This window comes from Acanthaster planci, linkage group LG07 (assembly GCF_054643075.1).
Source record: "Acanthaster planci isolate LZ-2023a linkage group LG07, COTS_SCS, whole genome shotgun sequence".
In the NCBI taxonomy this organism is placed as follows: Eukaryota; Metazoa; Echinodermata; class Asteroidea; order Valvatida; family Acanthasteridae; genus Acanthaster; species Acanthaster planci.
The window spans coordinates 18,086,328-18,108,656 of NC_141783.1; the positions used below are offsets into that span (position 1 = coordinate 18,086,328).

Sequence of the window (22,329 nt, forward strand, 5' to 3'; positions counted from 1 at the left end):
GTTCACCATATTATTTTGATGATTGTGCATGGCGTGCAAAGTTAGCATTTAATCCAAGTATAGAGATATCTCTATTAGGAATAGAGATATCTGCATGGGCCGATTAAATGTTAACTTTGCACGCCATACTTGTGACTGGTCTTGTGAATGGCCTTGTGAATTTCGCTGGGCTGTCTTTATAAGCTGGATGAGTTGAAGGGGGGGGGCTATTGTGTAACCAAGGCGGCTTCTCTCTTACCAGTAAAAAACTTGAAATTTCTCCCCATTTTCTCCCGGCCAGAGCCCCGCGGTTCCATTCCCTATTATTTGTACGACTTTTACGTGTATAAATAGTTTTAAAAGGTTGGGAGATACACGATGCAGAGCGTTAGCGGTGTAGCGCAGAGCGAGTGAAAACACTGGCCGGGGTGTCTGTGATTGAAAGCCCCGTGTGCTTGTGGGGCCCGGACCGGTTCAGTACCGTCCCCGTCTACTCCCTGTCCGCTCGAGCGCGGAAAGGCGGGCGTTTTTATCGACCGCGCCGGGCCCGCTACTTCTCCTCAAATTTCATTGCGAAGAGTGGTTGTCACTCATCTCCGACTCGGCAACAGTCGACATATTGATGGCACGGCGCGTCGTGTCGGAGCGCGTAACGGGGAGGCATTTCCAGTCATCAAGTTTTGAGGACCAAGGAGGAGGGGAAAATTTTCAAGATGTTTCCCAAAAGAAAACATAAAGGAGGGCTTTCGATTTCCTTGATGTTGGACACTCACTAGGTCCTCGTTTAAATGGGTCTCTAAGAAAGAGATAAACAAAGTCACAATTCCGAGGCCTGTGACACCTCCAATGCTCGGCTGGGTTACAAATCTCCAATGGCCTCTTACGAAACTCAGAGGACAAGATACTCTCCCGAGGTTGGGGAAAAGTTGGGCAATTAATCACCCTCCTTTTCATTTCTCTCTCTCTCTCCCTCTTGATCTATTGCTCTTGTGCAGACGGAGAGGGGAAAGACAGTAACGGGTCCAAGAGACGCCGCAGCCGGACCAACTTTAACGGCTGGCAACTGGAGGAGCTGGAGAGGGCCTTCAATGAGAGTCACTATCCGGACATCTTCACGCGTGAGGCACTGGCGATGAGGCTGGACCTCGTGGAGTCCAGAGTACAGGTGAGATTGGACTGACTTTCATGCCGTCTTAGTCGTAGCCCCCTGACTACCCTGCCGTGATGATATAATAATACACTGCATCAGTTTTTAGGTCAGATCAAAATAACTGTGCGGCTCAGTCCAAGTCGGTTATTTTTCTGCAGCGGCACGCAGTTTTGACATTGCCAGGTTACAGTAAGTACCCGTAGCCTCAGATTCAGCTGCGCTGTCATCTCTTTGTGTTTTAATGAACAAGCAGAGAATAGCTTCTGGTTAATGTTTTCTCACAAAGAAGGTTAAAGCCGTGGTAACCTTCCCAGCCCTTTTTTTTTATTTGTTGTTGTTGTTTGTTTTGTTAAACACGTAATGATGCATTCATCTGGAAATGGTATCTTAATGAATGTAAGCCATTTTGTTGATCCTCATTCGCTTGACAAGTTGGTATCTCTATTCCGGTGGTTTATAGTTCCTATTTACATCATTCCCGTGCTTGCTGATCACAAAGGTCCTCATTTATTTAACCAAAAATACACCAGTTCCTGCCTCATCTACCTCTTTCTCTTCTTGTGAATAAAACGTAATACTCGATTGCTTTCAAAACACCACATTGAAGTTTGATCCTGTGACCATACATTTTTTATTTACAAGTTACATCTTTCAAAGAATTATTAAACAGACACGTCGTTCTTATCTCGCAGCACAGTCGGATATCCAATAGCTGTGTGTTCATTTAGTTCAAAAGCAATCTTAGGCACCCGACGACTCGGACACTATCACTTGCAGCGGTAGATAACTGACGCGAAATAGAATCGATAATCTTCCGTAATTATCTCTATAAAGCCTTGATGTCATCATTTAACTCTTCATGACGTACATGCCATGCTCTTTTTCTAAACTACCAATCTCACTTTATTTCGCCCAGTTATTTCCAAACAAGCTTTTTTCACTCACCTTACACAGCGAATGGAGCGCTCATTAATGTTTCCTTAAATCTGATCTCACACCGAATTATGAATTTTCATTAAATGTCGTTTGCAACATTAAGAAATGCTCATGCGCGTAATTGCTTTGTTGTATTAGAGGCACTTAACAATTTCTTCTCTCCATGAGCCAGTCATTTTTGATAACAATTTATTTGGCAGATTATGGGCAACACATTTCCATCGAAAGGATTCACCTAATGTCCCTGTGAGCGCACATTCAATTCGTCGAAATCTAAGATCACTCCTGGCTAGGATTGATTTAATCATGAAACTTGCAAGAACTTTCGCTACATTATCACGTATCCCTGGCATCTCGTTTGTCGAGAATGTCCACATTAGTGTGGCACGCGGTACAGGCTTCAGACATCGGGCAGCACATCCGTCATGATTGCGTGGCGCGATTTACGGTCTTCACTTGAAAGCCCCAAAACCACTCAGGGGCATAAATCCACATTCTGTGATAAAGTCCCGCTGTAATTCTGTCACCGCCTGAAAAACACACAATAATAAAACGACAATTACTTCGATCAGCGCCCGGTTGTTTTTACAACCCCTCTATTTGCCGATAAAAAAAAGTCCTGCCGCATCCCTGCCTTTCTCTTCGAGCGAGACCATCGACTTGCGTTGACCACCCGGTCCAGATGAAGTATGGATCGCAGAACTGCTGGGCCGTGACATTGACAAGAGAGAGGAAGGAGGAAATGACAAGCACAAATATATGCATAATATTTGCCAGTTGGCTGGGCTGGAGGGGGGAAATTAATTGACATGCGAACTCAATTTGCCCGAGAAAGTCAAGGATGGCGTTGCCGGAGCGCCCTGATGCGGGGACCCGGCAAGTTTTACAGGACCGACAGTGAGAGAAAGAAAAAAAAATCCAGACCTTGGAAAGCACCGAAGATGGCGCGGCGGCTTCAAACAATAATCGTATGTGGTGAGCCTGACTTATCAGACGCATCTCGGCCGGCACACGTATGCATTACACGCGTGTGCCTACATGTATCGGCAGTCATTGCCAGGGCCGGCTTGAACGACAACACATGACAAATCACGCCCTACAGCCCCCCCTTAATCAGTGTAATTTCAATCTACACGGGAAGTCGAGCCCTCGGAGTCACATGTTTTACCCGCTATCACAAAGTTCAACAGTATAAGGAAACAGACCTGATCGCTGTAGCAAAGTGACTGGCATCGATTTTCCAAAACCTAAGACCACATTAGGTTAAGCTCTTTAATACACCTTTACGAAGTTGCACTCAGCGGCCTCTTGGTGCATATTTACATCGTTGCGTCACTCCAACCGATTGAACCACTCGCTTGTTTTATTTGCACAGTAAACATCCCAGAAATTAATTTACCCCAACAGAGTAAAAGCTACATCGTCCGCTTCAATCCCCCTACCACAGCTGCATTGAAAGAAACATACCAGAGATGACGGAAGATGGGATCGCACGAGAAGACAGTATAAACTCCAGTGTAAACTCTGTAATTACTTCATTGTGTTAACACTAAGCTGTTAATGTAAAGGATACAATAACGCCCTCCAGAGCCTTTGTTGGGAGACGCAGACGTTTGGGAGTTTTTTCTGTATTACCTGGGTCGGTCTTTCGTGAGAACCGTGTGGCGCAAACAGTCACGTAATTAATCCATTCGCGTCTGTGCAAACACTTCCCTGCCATTGCGGAATTTGAAATCCGTTCAAACCTTGTCATCTGGGGCCCGTTTGTTTCACACGGATCTGGATCTCGATCAGTAATCCTAACGCTGGTTCGCACCATCTATTATGCAGGTTTGGTGTCCGTAAACCAACGACAGATCACTGATCGTGATCCAGATCCGTCAAAAACGGCCCTTGAGTTACGTACGTTTGGTGCAGTTGGAACCCATGCTCTCATGCATGCTTCGGCCACCAACCCGGGGCATGTACCTTTGACTGTGTGTGAATTCACCGTCGTCCAAACAGCCCACACGCATTATGTCCTGACATTGAGTGTAGTGTACGTTATCCAAAGTGAATGGTGGAGATAAAAGTGAATGGTGTTCAGTTTTGCGATGCCCCCCCCCACCGTGTTTGCTTTGCCGACTTCACGGACGCAGCGTGTCTTTTCACCATCGGCAATCGGCGCTGCCTTCGCATGGTGGCCACTTTGCACCCTCTCTGTAATGTTCAGTCAACTTGCACACCCTGCTAGGCCCTTTTGTTGACCAATGCCCACTTCACTGTGTCCATCTTCTTTATAGGCCTGTTTTCCCGACATGAGCCCACAAAAGGTTGGAGTGTGCGGGCCCGTTGACTCGTTAACTCGATACCCGCTTTAAGGTCTGCCGAGCCCATTTCGTTAAGCTGCACCGCACACATGCAACACAACTGGGAAATTTTGCTCGGTGAAACGGTTCGCTACCTGAAAGTCGTGTGGTGATCATGGCTCTTGTGCGACACCGACAAAACTTTTCGCTCAACGGCTCACTGAAATCTGATTGGCTCATAAATTTGCCTAGGAGCATCATGTAGCTGGCCAGTAGAAGAAAGGGATCCCTTTTGTCCGTGCTCACGTGTGCTGATGCAAATATGACATGCACACCATCGCTCAACGTTGTATCGGAAAGAAGTGACCCATTCTTAGACCAAACCCCCTACGCGCCACTGCATGGAGCTTAGCAAAATATTCCATGAAATATGAAGTACAAACGTGGTTAGGTTTCTCTTCCAGTATGTCGAAGAAATTCCCTCAAATTAGTGCTGCTCGTGAGATTTATCTTCAGGTCCGCTAATTATCCGAGACACTTACGACCTGCGCCGTCCAAAGTACCCTCCACTGAATCGAGCATGTACGGGGGCCACCTCGACGCACCGACTCTATTTGGGTATACAAACTTCCAGTGTACAGGCCCATTAACGATGACACCTTGCAGAATGCGGAGTTTACGTTTCAGCTCAACTCTGACAACAAAAGAGGAGAAGCAGGACAAACTGGAAGCCAGGGCTTCTGATGGAATCACGGCCGGTGTTAGCCCGGGGAGCAGTGGCCCTCTAATTTAAATAAACAACCACGATTGCCCTGGCCCTGGCATTTTTTGAGGGAAGGGAAAAGCGCGTCAAGAACTTCGGGGACGGTCTTCCAGCTCATGTTATATAGGCCTACATGGCCACGGTGGAAACATTCGCACAATTGTATTTACCTTCCTAGCTCATAATACCATTGTTGGTGAAGTATTTCTCCTGGGATTTTTACACTTTGGGTAGAAAGGAGGGATTTGTACGGAAGATCTTACGTATTGGTTTCCTCAAGGGAATGAGGGGGTTATTCTGTGAGACGTCATTTTGCTTATTGCATAAGGCTCTCTTGTAAAATGGGTTTGGAGTTGGAGCGTACACTGTTTCTGTCTCTCTTCTTGCTCCCTAAAGACAACTAACACTTTTGGGTGTTCAACCTCTCCCCAACCTCCCTACACTGCTGATGGTGTCTGCTAAAATCAAACTAATTAGATTTGTGTCAAGTTAGAGTACCCACTGTTCTCATCAATTGTTTTTTATGAGATACATGTAGCCTAGCTCCATTAAGCCGTAAATGGTTGTCTTTAGTTGTTTACTCTATACACCAAATCTTTCTAATTTTGGACAAAGTGGCAAGTGGGGTCCTCGCCAATCTGACCCCTCTCTGTCATGATTTACGCTGATAAATGTCGTCATATACGATCGTAAACTACGTACCGCTGTATCCTTTTCCATACTAGCATCGCTTGTGGGCCAAACCCCCCTAAAAATCAATAAAGGATACACAAGGCTGTGTGAACAGACGAGAAAAACAAGAGAAATGTGCAGACTCCGTGATGTCGGGGCCGCAATTGGAAGTTTTGGCACGGAGAGCAGGGCAAGCGAAGAACCACCGGTTCGGTCCATTTGCCGGAGAAAGCTAGCGGATCATGTTTGTGTAGGTAACGCGCCTCGATGTTGCGATTGTGTACCTTGGCGAGGCCCCGTGCACGTCAGAACAAACCAACTCCGTTACAATATCGTCCAAGGTTGGAGGAGGGAAAGCGGGCGGCCGCGTAGTCCGCGAGACTGCCCGGCTATCATATTGAATTAAGCGCCATGTAACATTATAAGTTGCTCCTTCCCGCGTTAAGTGCTTTCGTGTTGTACTTGGTAATCGTCACAACGAGCTGGTAATTTAATAAAGGAAGTAAGAACATTAGCGAAATTGTATTTCATTTTGGCTGCGTCGCGCTGATGGGAAGTAATGGATCCGTAATGTGTGGTTCGCGAGGCAGGCAATGCGGCAGTGGGGTGTGTTGTCCGAGAAAGACAGAATCGCGAGAAGGCCCGGTGCGGGGCCTCGGCAGCGAGATGCTCGGTGCTGCCTGTCGCTCCGGTTAGTAGGGAGAGATGTCAGTCTGTGTTTATCACACGCCCCAGCGATTTGATGACATTACAAGAGACACAGAGGTGTAGGTTACATTCGAAAAAAAAAAAGGAAAAAAAGAAAGAAAAATAACTGATTACACAAATCACTATCTCCGCTTGTGCTCGCCGGCACCGTGTTGTACAGGGGGGGGGGGAGATTGCGTTTGGAGGCAGTGGCTAGACCGGGTACTTCCTTTGTCAGAGCGCACGCGCTGATAAAAATGGAGCAATCCAGAAAGAGAGAGAGGGAAGATGATTAAAGACTTCTAGCCGTGACAAAACCGATGCCGTGTTACGAGTGATCATTCACAAAAGTGGACATGTTTGCCTTTCCATTTTGGGCTTAGATCAATCCGTTGTCCGATTTAATGGGCAGTCTGGTATCTATGGATACATAGTCTTGTCTTCATGTCACCCACTGGGCTTAAGTGGCATAAACACTGTCTGTCGATCTATTAAAACGATTAGAGACGCGCTTAAAACGGCTCATGTGACATGCTCCCAGTCATGTGAAAGTGAATATTACGATCTTGTCACTTCTGTGCCCCAGGCGACAGCCAGTGTTTTCGGTGCTGGTCTCTGATACCAGAATTGAAACCGGTATAATCCATTATTCAAAATGGCAACAGTCGTTGACTTTTAACTGCACACCTGTCATTGAGGATTCGTTATGCAGTTATGCTACGCCACAGCATCAGGCCTATGAACAAAACGCATGCTTTCTCATCCGGCCATGCACTTTTACTGGCAAATCGCACAGAATTTTTGTTAGTCTTTGCAAAATGTTTCGTCCCTGATAGCGTGGTACATTTTGGGATAAGGAAGTGGTTACGCAGTAAGTTTGGCCTGCTGTACACTTATAGCTAATCATCTCAGCAACCTGCATATCAATTGCACGATATTCGCTCTTTGCATGCTGCTGCCATTGGCATGCAGAGCCTCAACCTGGCAGCTTTACTCACACAATAAAAATATAGCCGGTTCAGTGATTCCCACGCATGTTGCTTATGAAATTTTGCCTGTGCTGCGTATTAGTTCATAGCCGGTTCGCAAGTGACTTCGTCACAAAGGCAGACACGCCACGATTTACATGCTACAATTCGACGATCGCTGAAGTTGCGGGTTAACCTCCAGTTCCAAAGTACCATGTAAGCAACGATCAATACACGTAACTCTTTGTGCAGTGCATGTGTAGGGAGCATGGTTTAAACTGAAGTGACGTGACACTTACGAACCGGATACTACGCGATGGGCCATGAAATATGCAAATAAGGCAGGAGCATGCGCATTACTACCACTGGTTGCTTAAATTTAAGTTGCTTAAATCTTTGACGTAACAATACAAATCTCCATGCCCGCGTCACTTATGCCGTTTCTGTGCGAGTACAGTTTGACATGAGTGCAAACTTAAGACAAGGGACTGTATACTTTCCAACCTCACTCCCAGGACACTAAAAAATTCACTTAGTTTCGAGAAAAGTGTGCTCAGGTATCGGACAAAGGCTGTTATATGGTTTTGATTGACCGTCAACGCTCCAGGTTATGGTTACTAGCAGCTCGCCCACGCTACCGACAGTATTGACGGCTGCACTTGCCAACCAGTGGTAGTAGCGCGCATGCGCTCGTCCAATTTGCATATTTTATGGGAAAGGTCCATTTTACCAGCTGCCAAGTCGACGCTCTGCATGCTTTGGCGGCAGCGTGCAAAGAGCGAATGGCCTTCCTTATGCTTTGCCAAGTGAAGTCCTGTCCTTGCTCCATTCCAATTCCAAAGAGCGAACTGCAAATGGATGGCGTTTCTGTTCACAAAATATAAGCCAAGCCGTGTTTTGTCCCGTATGAGTTTGCAATTTGCCAACAAAGCAAAAAAAGTAACGTGGTACACGGCAATGATTTTCAGCTGATGTTCTATTCTAAGGAGATCGTTTCTACAAGTAGACAAAACACAATAAATATTGTGATATGATAACTTTATTGATATATTTTGTGACAATCGGGCATTCTTGCACCATGCTTATCGACTGTACTGCGTGGAACGAAAGTGCCTCTTAAAACAGGCCTCAAAGGTTAGCATCATTTTACAACTGTTTTTATGAAAGGCAAAATACTTTCTGCAAGAGTACAAGATGCAAAAAGTGTTATACACTCAACAAACTATGTGTGCGTTTCCCATATCAACAGAGGGCGCTGGTGATTTCACACATACTTCATGGTAATGGAATTAACCGATATTTTAAATCATTTCTGCGACTAAAAAAACCGAAGTGGTCAACTTTTTATTTTTGTTGTTCTATTTTCATTTAAACATTTATTTAAATGAGCCTTTCAAAGAATTCTTTCAAAAAATGAGCAAGACCTACCCAGCCAAAGGAGCAAATGGATTAATCCTCATTAGTCCTAGAGCACGATTTTCGAGAGTTGCAGCCGATCCGAGCTGATGTGGGAGCGGCCAAAGCTTACAACAAAAAGAATAAATAGAATTAAAAAAATAATAAAACGCCTTACAAAACATTTAGCATTTTATGTAAATGTGCCAGCACACGTCCTAAGAATCACATCTTTGTGTCTCTCCGAGGGACCTTCTCCCCTAGCCCTTCCACGCATTAAGACTCTAACGATGCTCTGGTTTGGGTCTTGTATTTTGTGTGGTGGCCCTGAAGCTTCGTTGCTGACTCGCATGCAAACTTCCAGAATGTTGTAAACAAGCGACTGTAACCAAATAACCTCTTGTGCTTAACCTCTGGTAGAAGAAGTTGGCAGTGACTTGTATATGCATATATATAATAAACCCCACATGTCTTTTTTATGCAGCTTTTTCTGTAACTTTTCACTCGACATGAAATGGAGTTCGTTTTAATTTCCTCTGCTTGATTATTTAAGTGAATGCATGACATAGCAGGCTTCTCGTCTGACCTGCGTTTGCCGACCTCGAGTAATTCACTATCATGATTGAGATGTTGGAGGTTTTCTCGGGCCAGCTTTAACTATTAACTGTACTGATGTGTTCTCTAAGGTGGCGTAACCGTATCTTTTTTTACAACGTGTCAGGCAACTTAGCTGATTGGCTGAATATTCTACCGCGGGATTTACAGCGTATTCATCCCGACGGCTTTTTCCTGAGCTACTGATTAGCTCGCCATGGGCATTTTCATGTCCCGCACTTAAACAACAAGCAGCGTTGCGAATAATCATCACCTACCCTGAGACAGCAAGTATATATGGGGACATTTTGGGTGCAATAAATTCTTATGGCACTGTATTTTTCTTCGTTACTTTGTTTCCAAGGCTTTGGCATTTGCGTCGAGTCCCTAGTATCAATTCTACCATTGTGCAAGAAAGGTTTCCATTTCACCTTTTTTTTCTCAGCGCAAATAAGAAAAATGTGTTGCGCCCTTTGGGGGAGCTCGGGGGTAGAATTTTGATACGTCAGTCCATAATCAACAAGCCATTTTTAGTGTCCACGATCTATGCCTCCTTTCAATTGGGGGACCTGATTAAAAAGTCCGAATCATATTGTTATCCCGTCGTCTGTTGTCATCGAGGGGCCGTGCGAGCGACGCGAAACCCGCCGGGTTACAGCGCCGGGGCGAGAGTAGTTCGATCGCAGCGTGTCACCCGATAGGTCACTCACCTACTTGCCAGCTACGCCGGGGAATCCGGCAGGTAATACCTTGTGATTGCTAGTGTATCAAATGCACGGGCACAGCGGTCAGAGGAAGGAAAAAACAGCAGCCGAGGTCCGGGCACACACGCGCGCGCTCCCCCGAAATCCACCGCGGGTCCGCGCGCCCCGCGCGGACAACACCCGAGAACTCACGGATTATTTGACGAGCTTGAAAGACTCCCTCATGTATCAAAATTCATTGGCTTTTCAATCTGTGCTAGATTGACATTTCAGATCAAAAATAATAACGTGGACGGGGCACAATGACTGTTTTTGCAACGCCAGCGCGCACCTGACCCGTTCCAAGTGATCTTTGGGAAATCCCAGCGCGCGGGAGAGAGTAAATCATTGTTATTTTTCCATTATAGTCTCCAGAGAAATCCAGTACGAAAATCTGAAAGCCTCTGAACTTACTCAATTTTTTTTCACCCTCTCCCTCTGTCTCTGTCTTGCACACTCCTCGTCTCTTCTTATTCAGCGAGTGTGGGCTTTATGTGTTGTGTTTGGATAACCGTGTACCGGCCCTATTACGCCAACGCAATCCCGTTTTGTATCCGGGGTCCCCCCGGTTTGGCAGTATGGGAAATCAAACTGGCGAAATGACATTGTGCCAACGCGGGATTGGCCCAGGCCGGTCTCGGCGGACGCCCGGGAACGTGCAAATTACCGGGAGTCGGTATTCAAGGTGCATTGAGTCACGGCTGTCACCCAGCAGTCTCCCGTGCCTCGCCATTGTGAGGCAGACAAGGGAGGGAAACATCTCACATCCAGCGATGAATCTCACTTCCAACTGATAATACTGATCAGGGGGAAAAAAAGTATTCGCATTCACATTACTTTGTTTCCACCATCCTCGCCCGTCCTCTGTTCAGGCCTTCATCTGCTATTGTGTAGCCGGCTACTCTTGCAATTGAATAATGTCAGGTTTGACCCAATATGGTATTCTTTGTTTATGAAATCCGGACGCTGTTTTTTGAGATCGGCTGGGAGAGATCCCTACGGCAGCACGTACATGCACTCGGCTTAAAAGTAATCAAATTCCGAATGTAGCCGTTGGTTGACACAATGGTTATCACCCCCGAGATTTTCCCGGTTTTAACTCTGCCTTCTTTGTAATAATAAGGAATTGAGTAATTGACACCCCCCCAAAAAAAAGTCAACCATACATAAAATGCCTTTTTCCTAAAATGAAAATTGTTGGTATCAAAATTAATTTACATCTCCCTGGCGCAAATCCGTCTTTGAAATAGTTGTTCCCGGTACCCGCTGCTACATCTGAATCGAACCAGCCAGCTAACCCGGCAAGCTCGGTGGTCGAGTGGTTAAGACGTCTGCATTAGTAAGCAGGAGGTCGTGAGTTCGAGTCCCACCCAAGTACATTTGTAGATTGTTCACAAGCCTTCGGGGCATTCACTGAGCATAGAGTGTTAAGATACACGTCGGGCAAGGCAAAAAATCCACAATTTATTTGTTGATATCGTGTTTTTATCAACGACTATCTCATGACCTCGAACGTTGCAAATGGGAACGTATGAAGATCCATTGTGTCCATACGGTACTTCTGCTTGGTGAATTGTATTGATACTATCTTTGTGAAGTTTAGCCCCAACTACTCTTTCCATTAACTAGAGTAAGTTTTCTAAGGCATTCCATAAGCCATACATGTAATGCAAACCAGAGACGGGCTGCAGCCGGTTCCCTTGCTCTATATACAAGTTGAAACATGGTGGCTGCGTCACAACGTTCAACCATAACATTTCTGCTGAGAGATTGTGGATTAAGTTGCTATCATTCCAATCACGTGAAATATTTCTATGTTTTTTTTTACTTGTGCAAAGGTGTGGTTCCAAAACCGGAGGGCGAAATGGCGCAAGAAGGAGAACACCAAGAAAGGTCCAGGAAGGCCGGCTCACAACGCGCAGCTCGTAACCTGCAGCGGCGACCCGATCCCCCCTGAGGAAATAGAACGGCGAGAGAGACTTCGCTTGGAAAAGAAGAAGCAGAAGCAACGGGAGAAAGCCGAGAAGAATCTGGCCAAAGCCAAGAAGCAAGGAGGAGCCGCGGAGGCAACAGGCAAGAAGGATGCCATCGCAGCGGAGGGGGGCTCGGATGACACCGAGAGAGGGGACGAAGATCCTGAGGACAGAGACTCAAAGTGTTCGCTGCCACTGCTGTCTCCGGGGACGAACAGCACGCAGGAGACCACGACCGACGTGTTTCTCCCCGAGAAGAAATTGAAAACCCCGGGTGGCAAGCTGCCCAAAGGTGACAAGACGCGACGGGAAGGCAAGCAGAGGAGCAAGCTACCGCACCACTGCGGGGTTGACTCGGCCAACTCGGCCTTCCGCAGCTCTTTCAGCATCGAGTGCCTGCTCTCGCCGCGGCCCAGTGACGTCGGCGGCCGCGGCTTCGGACTCTTGGCCGGCCACTACGCCGCGGCGGCCAGCCTGGCTGCCTCGCCGTACGCTGCCGCCTTCTCCCCTTTCACCTGGAACTCCTTGTCGGCGGCACTAGCCGCGGGGGTGCCTCAACCCCTCGGGTACCTGGTGGAAAGACTCCTTCCCTCTAAACCCCACAACCTACCCATCATGGCACACCCCCGCCCCCTGACCGACGTCTTTGAAGAGCAGAAAACGCTCAGTGTGGAGAGACTCCGGAAGAAAGCAGAGGAGCACATGAGCAAAGTGGCTGTGCAGAAAGAGAGCAGCAGCGACACAGAGTCAACCAAGATGGAGTTGTCATGACAGTCAGGATAATTTGTAATCCAAGACACTTGAAATGTTTAAAACGCGTCGGAACAATACTGGTAGACCATAGATGGAGATAAGCAGGTTGCTATATCCTTCGAGACCTTTTCAATGCCACCATTGCTCCACCAGTGTTTCTTATCTTATACAGTTGCTTTTTCAACTGTTAAAGAATTTCTTTCAAGACCACTGCTCGTAAACCATGCCACTGTAATCTACCCGTGAGTATCATCTACATTGATACATAGCAGTTTGAAGCAAACTTCACAGTGCTTGCAAATGAAGTGGGAACATCCACGAAAGGAGAATTGTTCAAATTGTTTGTATTACTTCGGTGTGATCAACTGCCAGCGAAATCCATAACACGCTAGCCTACAGAGCATACTTTTGCATGGGCCAAAACTATCTACATACTGCGGAAGTTTGTGGACTTTTACAGATTTCAAACAGGTTGGGTTAACTTAAAGCTTTGTTCTTGAACCAGGAAACGCGTTCAACCGTTGGTTGTAATCGAATCGGACTTGCAGTACGTGCCTCTAAACGCGTCTGGATATAGGTCCCACAAATTATTCAATGCGCTTACAACTTGCGAGGCCTTTCACTCAGGACTGTATGAAAAATCTTTGTATATAACCACAGATTATGAACTTTCTCTTTCTTTTTTTTTCTCGTTCGCCTGTTTTGACGACTGGACCATGGATTGCATGATATTTTGCATAAATTTGAAGATTCTAAAATTTTGGTTATTGTATAGTTGGTCGAAATTTGTTGGCCTGTGATACGAAATTAGACGTGCTCTGATTGGCCACAGACATGCTCGATGCATCGCAGAAATCCGATATTCTGTTGCATAAGCAAAGCAATTTGTGTGATGTTGACAGGCGCTTTTATCGCCGACTTTGACGCCAACATGGGAGTTTGCTAATTTACAGGATTTGGAATTATTATAATTTGTGAGGTTAAAAATTATGACATGATGACATTTTTTGTCATACAGAGATGACCTTTGGTCCTTATGACTAAAAATCTTGCAGAACAAAAATACTGAGTATACTTTTGATTGATCCCTGTCGATTCGAGACAGCTTTTCCACTCTAATTGTACAAAACTGCTGCTAAACGTTTAGCTTTGCTGGCGATTCCCTTCCCTTCTCCTTGTATATTCCTCAAAATGGCCAAACAACCACTTTATTCCACTCAGCCAGTAATTTTGTACCCACCTGTCGTCCAAAGGGTACGACTATACATATATTCGTGAGAGGGTTTTTGTCCGTAAATTGTGTTCAAAAAATTCCCGCGCGGTCCAACTTCTGCACGGAATACACTGCCGAGAAAGCTTAGGTTCTGTCTAATACCTTTAAACAGTGCCGACTCACAGTCACGTGATACGTGTGTGGAGTTCTTTCGAGGTTTACATGCATGTGTTGGCTAGTCGTTTCATTACCAACAGGGTCTGTTTGTACTATGCATTAAATTAAGGGAGGTACAGATATCAACATTCAAGAGCACTCACTGCGCGACATATTTTCAATAAAGATGCCTAGTAATATTGTGGCTTAGAAGTTGAAGAATCAGGATTTGGTGGACCAGATTTCTTTCCAAATGAACATTCTTTTATTTTGTCGCAAACTAACTGAAATATTTGATTCATTTTTGTCATTTTTCTACATCAAATGCACGATTTTATTAAAGTTCCTTAGCACATCGGTGTTAATAGTTTTCTCTTTACTTGTTTAATTTAATCTGCTTAATTTGTTGACTATTGACAGCGTTCCTTGATATTGTTCCCGTAAAGCCGGATGCTGGTTTCAGATTTGTTATATACGAAAAGAGAGCTCAGTACCTGATGCCATTTTCTATTTTGTTTAAATTTTAAGTGTCAAACGTTGCCGTATATCAAACTGGATGATAGTCCAGATAACTACAGATGAACACAAGAGAGTTCTTTCGTGGATCGGCGGGACACTGTCATAATGATATCACAAAACTATCATACTCTTTACAGCTTTGTTCAGGGTACCAGACTACAGTCTACCTAGTCTCCGCTGGTTTGCCAGATTTTAGGGGCCGGTCGTGGGGTGTAGCCTGGGAAATTAAGACATACGACGCCATGGAGCCACAAAGTCTGTATACTGTGTATTCCCCAATGTGCAAAATGATAACATCCATTGGTGGAAGAGTTTCGCAAGCTTGGATTTGAGAAAAACTACGTTTTTCAAACTTCCTTTTTTTAACCAACTGTTCTATTCAGCAAAATAAGGTAAGAATAATTATTCGTAGGGACCCGTCGCTTGTAATAATTACCCAACAGAACAGAATTACATTTACAGTATTTATTAATAAAATGAGGTATTTACCATTACTGAATAGCATAGAATAAATCCGCTCAGATCATTCTGCTAAAAAAAATAACGAATAATGTGGAAGGTCTGTGAGTCAGGTATGTTACGTTAAAAGTAAACAGCTGTTGTCATTTTGTGAGGTTAGAGGGCGACCATCACTGCGATCTGGTTTACCCACGAAAGTCGTTCAAAAATTCCCACATTACAGGCGTGGATCCAGAGGGGGGGCGGGAGTCATTCCCCCTCCCTGCCCATTGCCATTTTGTTAAGTTACCTACGTCTTAAGGTTGGAAGACCCTCTATAAAGGCACGGAGCACGTAGGGGTGTTATTTTTCGTGTACGATGAACGACAAACAAAGGGATTAAATGGCTTCAACAACGGCTACAACTTCATGTGTAATCCCCCCCCTCTCTCCCCAGGTACGAACAAAAATTTCCCCACGTCCCAGTAAAACATCCTGGGTTTGCCCCTGTATTCGCCAGTATAATTTTATGTATGTTTCAGTCACTGGTTCAAGTTAGTCACTTTTGGCTGGAAAGCTGTCAGAACTGTAACCGTTGATACTGTCAAGCAAGAAATTCTAAGATTTGAGATCCCTACTGCGTATCAGCACGTCTTTTCACTTGTGTTTTGTCGACCCCTTTCAACCCTTTTGTCGACCCTTTTCAAACACGCATTGGGTCGACAGATTTTGCGCATTGTTATTGGTCAAACGTTTGGAGGCGCACTATTGTGAATCGCCCGTATTTGAAGTGGTATTTTTCTGACGGCGTTTTTGAAGATGTCTGCACGCTTTAATCGAGGAGTCAGCTTTCAGCGACCTAGCGAAGACGAGCATTGTTCTTATGGTAAACCATCTCTGATTTTTTGCCACACTTCTGCTAGCCAAAGTGAGACAATAAGACAAGACGTTTGGTCCAACAGCGATCGTTCTGTTTTCAGTTGACATGCTACGGAATCAAACCGGACCGTACCGTTTGGTACCAAACATGAAATGGTGTCCACTGTGCTATGGCTCCCACATAGTCAGTTAATGGTTTGTGATTTTTTTTTCCTCTTGGCATTATGACTTGTGAAGTTCACCCTATAGTCACTCCGTCGAATCCTTCGGAGGGGTGAGAATCGTTTACAGTGTCGCCGTGGCCGTGTGGCAGAGAGCCGCGGTGCCGGCCGAGCGTGTCGGGCCGATCCCGTACGGGGCACGTGGTTCCAGGTGCACCGGTCGCTCGTAACCCTGCCCGCAGTAATTGATTGTGACAAGTTAACGCCATCCAACTCGCCGGGGAGCCCGCGGAATTCGCCCGTACCTGTGAACAATAACCCGGCTAATGGCTCAGCAGAAATTGAAAATAGGTGTGCAGACGGCCCAGGCATGCTGATGCGACTGTAATAAAATAATATCTCATCGTGTGATCACCGTATTATTTAGACCGAACGGCACGCTGTCTCTCATTCTGTTTTTTTGTTTTTTTTTTCTTGGTTGCAAGGGGCTTTTAAAGAGCGAGTGGCGCGTGTAGGTTGGCGGGGGAGGAAGTCTTGACCTCAAAAATGGCGGCTGACTTGTCAATGCACCCCACACGGAGAGCTCTCCGCAACGTCAAGGATCATTCAAGTGCGCTCGGAATTAGAGTTGATGGTGTGTTAATTAAAGCCACACATGCCAATGAGATTGAAAACTTAACGGTGTCCAACTTGCGAGCTTTCCCTTTGCCTAGAATGCATTGCGACGGCATTTTATCTGTGTGGTGTCCGCGTGAAGATATGCTTTGACACGTGGCGCTTCGTCCGTACGTTTCTGTGCAGTTACGCTCTAAATAGACTAATCCGATAAGACGCCCACACTGCAGTGGCACCGCACTCACACGCCTATTCTTCAGCTTGACGTGCGCGTGCATTTAGCAAATCAAAACACCCTATTGGTCAAAGAGGCATGAAACGCGCGCGTACCACTTGTCAACGAGCGTTGTGCCACCGCAGTAACGACTTCTAATTCCGGTGGTCGAATAACGCTATAGTCAACTACACGTTCTGATCAACAGTGACGATCAGTGTATCCCAAGAAAAAAGTCGCTAAAAATGGACGTCGAGTTTCAAACACAGGACTATGCAATTAACGTACACAATATACACATCACTGGACCCTTAGTCTACAGAATTGCTCCACTGAAATACATTTTACATTCTTAAGTCCCTCCCGTAAGTCGTCAACTTGAAAAAAAAAACAGAATAAATCCCGACGAGGGTACCTTTAATCCTGTGGCTGCACGCCGCAGTACTTAATGACGCTGAATTTGGCGCTCAGTGAAAAGCCAGCAAATTATCTTCTCTTGATAGAAAATTAACCTGACACCTCTTTTCCCGCACAAAGTGCAGGCTGCCGGGTTCATGTTCTACAACGCCGTGTGATGGGCCAGATGACATGCTGACAGAGAGCGCTGACTTCCCCCTCCAGACGACTGAGTGCACCAATGTGAGGAAAATACCCATGCGAGTCTGTCGACGCCAACTTTTCTTGTACACCTTTTAGCGTCAAACGCTGACTAATCCACCCATGCTGTCCCTTCGTCTTTTATACCTCTTAGCAACGATTATCTACAACCACAAAGAAATAATTCCTGCATGCCGCTCGGACTTGGGCTACTTCTGTACCCTGCTGACAGCGACGTGAGTGGCTAGCTCTGCAAAGCCTCTTTCGTTTGGGATTTCGGCAGAAGTCAGACTATAAATATCTTCCCCCAAAAAGGTGCTGCTCACGTTGTAGCTCTTGCAAATAATACAGAAAATTCTCATTCCCATTCAGGCAGGCTATGTATACATAATAATAAATCGGCGTCAGTTGTTCTGTTTTTTATGCTTGTTCTGATGGGACAGGAGTGCTGGTACATCGAAAGCACCTACCAAAAATGTCATCAGTAATGTGAGGACATGTAACAAACTGAGGACGTCTTGAAAAGCATAAGCTCGTCCAAGATATCAAATAAACTTTGCAACACAAACGAGAGTGGTCACCTGAAGTACAACGGGGAGTCCTTGAAATGTTCACGCCCGCATGTTTACTCGTTGCAATTTTATTTATTTTTTGTTTTATCCTTCCCTTTCCTTTGTTTTTAGTTTTGCTTTCTTTTGTTTTGTTTTTTGTTCTTTTTTTACAGCTTTTAACACTCTGCAGGTATTCAAATCGATAGTGTCATTTCTATATTAACATGTAAAAAATGTTACAGTAGTTCGGTAGATACTTTTGCTGTCTTTAATTAAAATTTGAACAAAATAACGAACGAACACTGTGGCTCAACGATCGACCACGGCCATGGTCCAATTAGGAAATAGCCCATTGTCGAACCTCTTAACTTCATATGTTTGAGTTCAAGCCGCACCGAACATCTACACACTTTTCGAACTTCTGAACTTTGTGTTCGTGTGGCAAAGTGGCTCAATGAATTCATTCTCTCCCTGTGACTCCAATCCCAAAACTGATCCAAAATTCATGGGAAAAAGTGAAACTTATTAGACAGTTGAGCTTATCTATTTCCAAATTCTTCTCCAGTATTGACATTTCCTTCGTGTTATAATGGCTCCGAACACGCTGAGCCCCACTGCGTCCCGAGACAGTTCCTTCTCATATCTGCAAATATTGGACTCATCTGAAGAAGATAATTCGACAAAAAAATGTCTTTCATCGCTGCTCTCGATTCCCCTGCGAAATGTACGGCTACATTAGCAAAGTATCGATGGCCCAATGAATTTCAAATGGCAGTTTCAATATCTGGAGGGCTTATCCCGATTCATAGGCCGGTTTACACGGTCCAAACCTCGAAGGAGATCAGTTTTACACGTATTCAATCCTCAGTGTTTGCTGATCTTATATTCTATGCATGTCTATCTTTCAAACCCATCAGCGAGATTTGGGCAGCGTGCTCCGTGACCGAATATTGGCTTTGCCCGAACTTACTTTCGCAATCAGCACTGTTCGTAATGCGAATAACTGAAGTTCTTTCTGCACTCCGATAATGGCAAGATTTCCCTCCAAAATGGCATTTGCGCATCGCTTGATTAAGCTGGGCTACCGGAGTCGTTGACAATTCATTGCTTTTTTCAACTTGCGATGAACTTTTTCCAGTTAAGTTCTGTGGACAGTCACATCGTCTTCTGAAAGTTGATTAGATCTGTTGATAAACTGCAACGTTTCATTAAAGGGGAATAAATACAGGGGGAACTATAGTTTCATGTGATTCAGGTTTCGTGGCATAAAACGAATTCGAGGTCAATTATCATTTTCAATAGAAACAAGCCAATAAACGAAAGAAAAAAAAGAAGTTGGTGAGATGGTATCAATTCCCTAACTAGCGTCCACAGAATGCAATTTTAAAAATGGATCTTGGTGTACGAGATGTACTGGTCCGGTACTTTTTAACAAACTCAGTATTGGAATAAGCATCATATCAGGTCACGGTCCGTGTGACCTTCCTGGTGTTACTCTGCCCTCACTCCGAGTCACAGTTATAAGACTCACAGAGAAGCGTTTAAAACATCATGAAAACAATAAAGTGAAATAATAGGGAAAAGGTTATGATGAGAAAGGACCGTTAACGGAGAGAATGGTTCTTTATAAATTTTGTCTGGTTTGAACTTATTTAGCCAGGCATTGCCCAAAAGGTCGTTCTATAAATTCAGGGTCCGAAGTGTGACATTTTTTTTGTCTCAGTCACAAGGTTCCTGTGTAATTTGACACTATGTACATATCATTGAAACTGACTTTAAACTATTTGTTTTTTGTGTGCATACTTAATCACTCATGGAAATTAAAGGATTTGTCCTCAACTTACAAAGTCAGACAACAGATATAATAGAGACAGGAAAAAACAGATCGAAATTTATAGAAGTAAAGTGAAACAAATGATGTGCAGCTTTACTGCTGGTTTTTTTACACAATGTTCCCACGTTTGCTGATAAACGACTCTGGGTTTCAACTTCAAACGTTGTCCACGGTTCTTTCTTCAACTGCGCCGTATCCCGTCTAAGGTACTGCTTTTCCACTCACTGATTCAATTGAATACTCACTTTGGCTCACTTGTCCATAAAGCTGACGTCCACGCTCCGATACCGAAAGAGCTCCTCTTTTATCCATTAAGCTTCTCTGTCATCGCGAAGGGCTTATAGAGGAGAACAAGACGCAACGATGAAGGACCGTCTAAAAAAAAAACCAAACAAACAAAACCAAAAACCCAAAAAACAACTGACGGGCCACTCCAATCTCTCTCTCGCGTGCGCGCGATGATTCATCCAAGAATGGCAAATTGCGTAAAGCATGAACATAAAGCAACCTCCGTTCCGAGTTATTCCCTTTGTTCACCCGTGAAAGTCTAGGGGCTTGTTAGTTGGTCAGGCATCGCTGACAGGGTCCACCAGAGTGGGGGGGGGTGTGAAAAACGAGGGGAGGGAGAGAACGTAAAACAAAAAATACGAGCAGTCGAGATCAGCACTGTGATTGGGCCGTCAGTTGGAAGACATGGACAGCAGAGATCGATGGGGAAGGCGGGCTGCGTCTATTATCTTCCCTCCATCAAGCCAACCGATTGATGACATTTTGCGTAGCCTGTCGCCGCTTGTCACTTTGCGCTTCAGAGAACCAGTATTTTTCCCTTTCTCGCACAGAAAGGCACTAGTGTATTTCCAGAGCGAAGAGATTTGTTTTAAAGAGAATTCCTTCGCTGCTTGTAGTCTCTGCCATGAGAAAACCAGTGAGATTCGTTATGAGCTAAACTCGAATTAGTCGTAAAACGTGCCGTTGAACACCTTGGCATTAAACTAACAGGAAATGAAACAAACTTATAACAATAGTTGTATGGAACAATCCCGTACACGTGCATTTCAGATACGACCATTTTTCATACAACTTTCTTGAATCACGTTTAGATGCACTGAACTGAACAAAAGACTGAGAGGTCCGACAAAAGCAGTGTATTATATTACACAACCACTAAAATGATAACCTAACTGCTGAACACAAGTCCTTCCAATCTAAGCGTACCGTCCAGCATTCGGTTGAAATCTCTTAAAGAGATCAGCAATTGTGCGTCAAAATTTACCTGTGGGGTAACAAGTCTCATCAAATACGCTGACATCTGAGCCTTCAGCTTAACACTGATCAACACTGATCAATTTCCGGCCTACCCTGTTTGCAGGTCTCTCGGTTGGAGATACATTTTCTGATTGCCCACTCAAGAAGCCGCTGATTATAGTCCATTCAACCCATGTTCAATGGCCGTATGTTCGGCCATCATGAATATTTATCAATGCGAATTTGTGCAATGACGTCATAACTTATCTCCAGACTCGTAACACAACCAAGGAGGTAATAAATACGCAAGTATACAGTAAAAGATTATACATGTATTTTAATACAAAATGTATATAAGGTATGCAATACATATGTTATATGTGCTACAGTTTTATATAAAAATACATGTAAAATATGCAATATACAAATAAACAGATATGAATAGCGGTCACAGGTTGAAATAAGTACGGTGTATTTTACACATATGAATATATGTATTATTAAGGCCCTACTGACTTCGTTTCAATAATCATGCACCATTTGTGAAGATGACAGTCATTTTGGACATGAGGATTTTGTCAGCAAGGCTATACAGCATTAGTTTCATTTATTATTAATTTATTAATAAATTGTTTGAAGCATTCACTAGGATACCAATAACACGATAGGGGATGTAAAACTGAAATAAAATTCCCTTTGTTGTGGTTAATTTTACTGACCCCTCAAATGATTGTTTTAATCCTGGCAAAAGATGGCGTTATGTGTGACGTAGATTTGAGAGCCCACAGTAGCAGCAAAATTATAGTCAGGCACCCTCTTGATACGTCGGGACCCAAGTGGAACATGGACACTGTACACGCAAAAAATTCGTGCCCGCGGTATATTCGAACGAATGTACACATTGTGCATGTACATTTGGTCGACTCATAAGATGCCCGTGCTCACGGTAAAAGCATTTGCACACGCGGCACGGTCGTACGGGCAATTGCATAACGTATTGGTGTCG

General features: G+C 44.7%; 1 protein-coding gene across 1 annotated transcript in view; it reads left to right on the plus strand.

The window, feature by feature from the left end:
- LOC110980192 (uncharacterized) overlaps positions 1 to 14,179 on the plus strand; it is a 28,381-nt gene extending 14,202 nt beyond the window's left edge. The window contains exons 2-3 of the mRNA XM_022236610.2: positions 975 to 1,144; positions 12,014 to 14,179. Of these exons, the coding sequence (XP_022092302.1) occupies positions 975 to 1,144; positions 12,014 to 12,919 (1,076 nt within the window). The 3' untranslated portion in view covers positions 12,920 to 14,179. The remainder of the gene's footprint in view (positions 1 to 974; positions 1,145 to 12,013) is intronic.
- Positions 14,180 to 22,329: the final 8,150 nt, after the last annotated feature.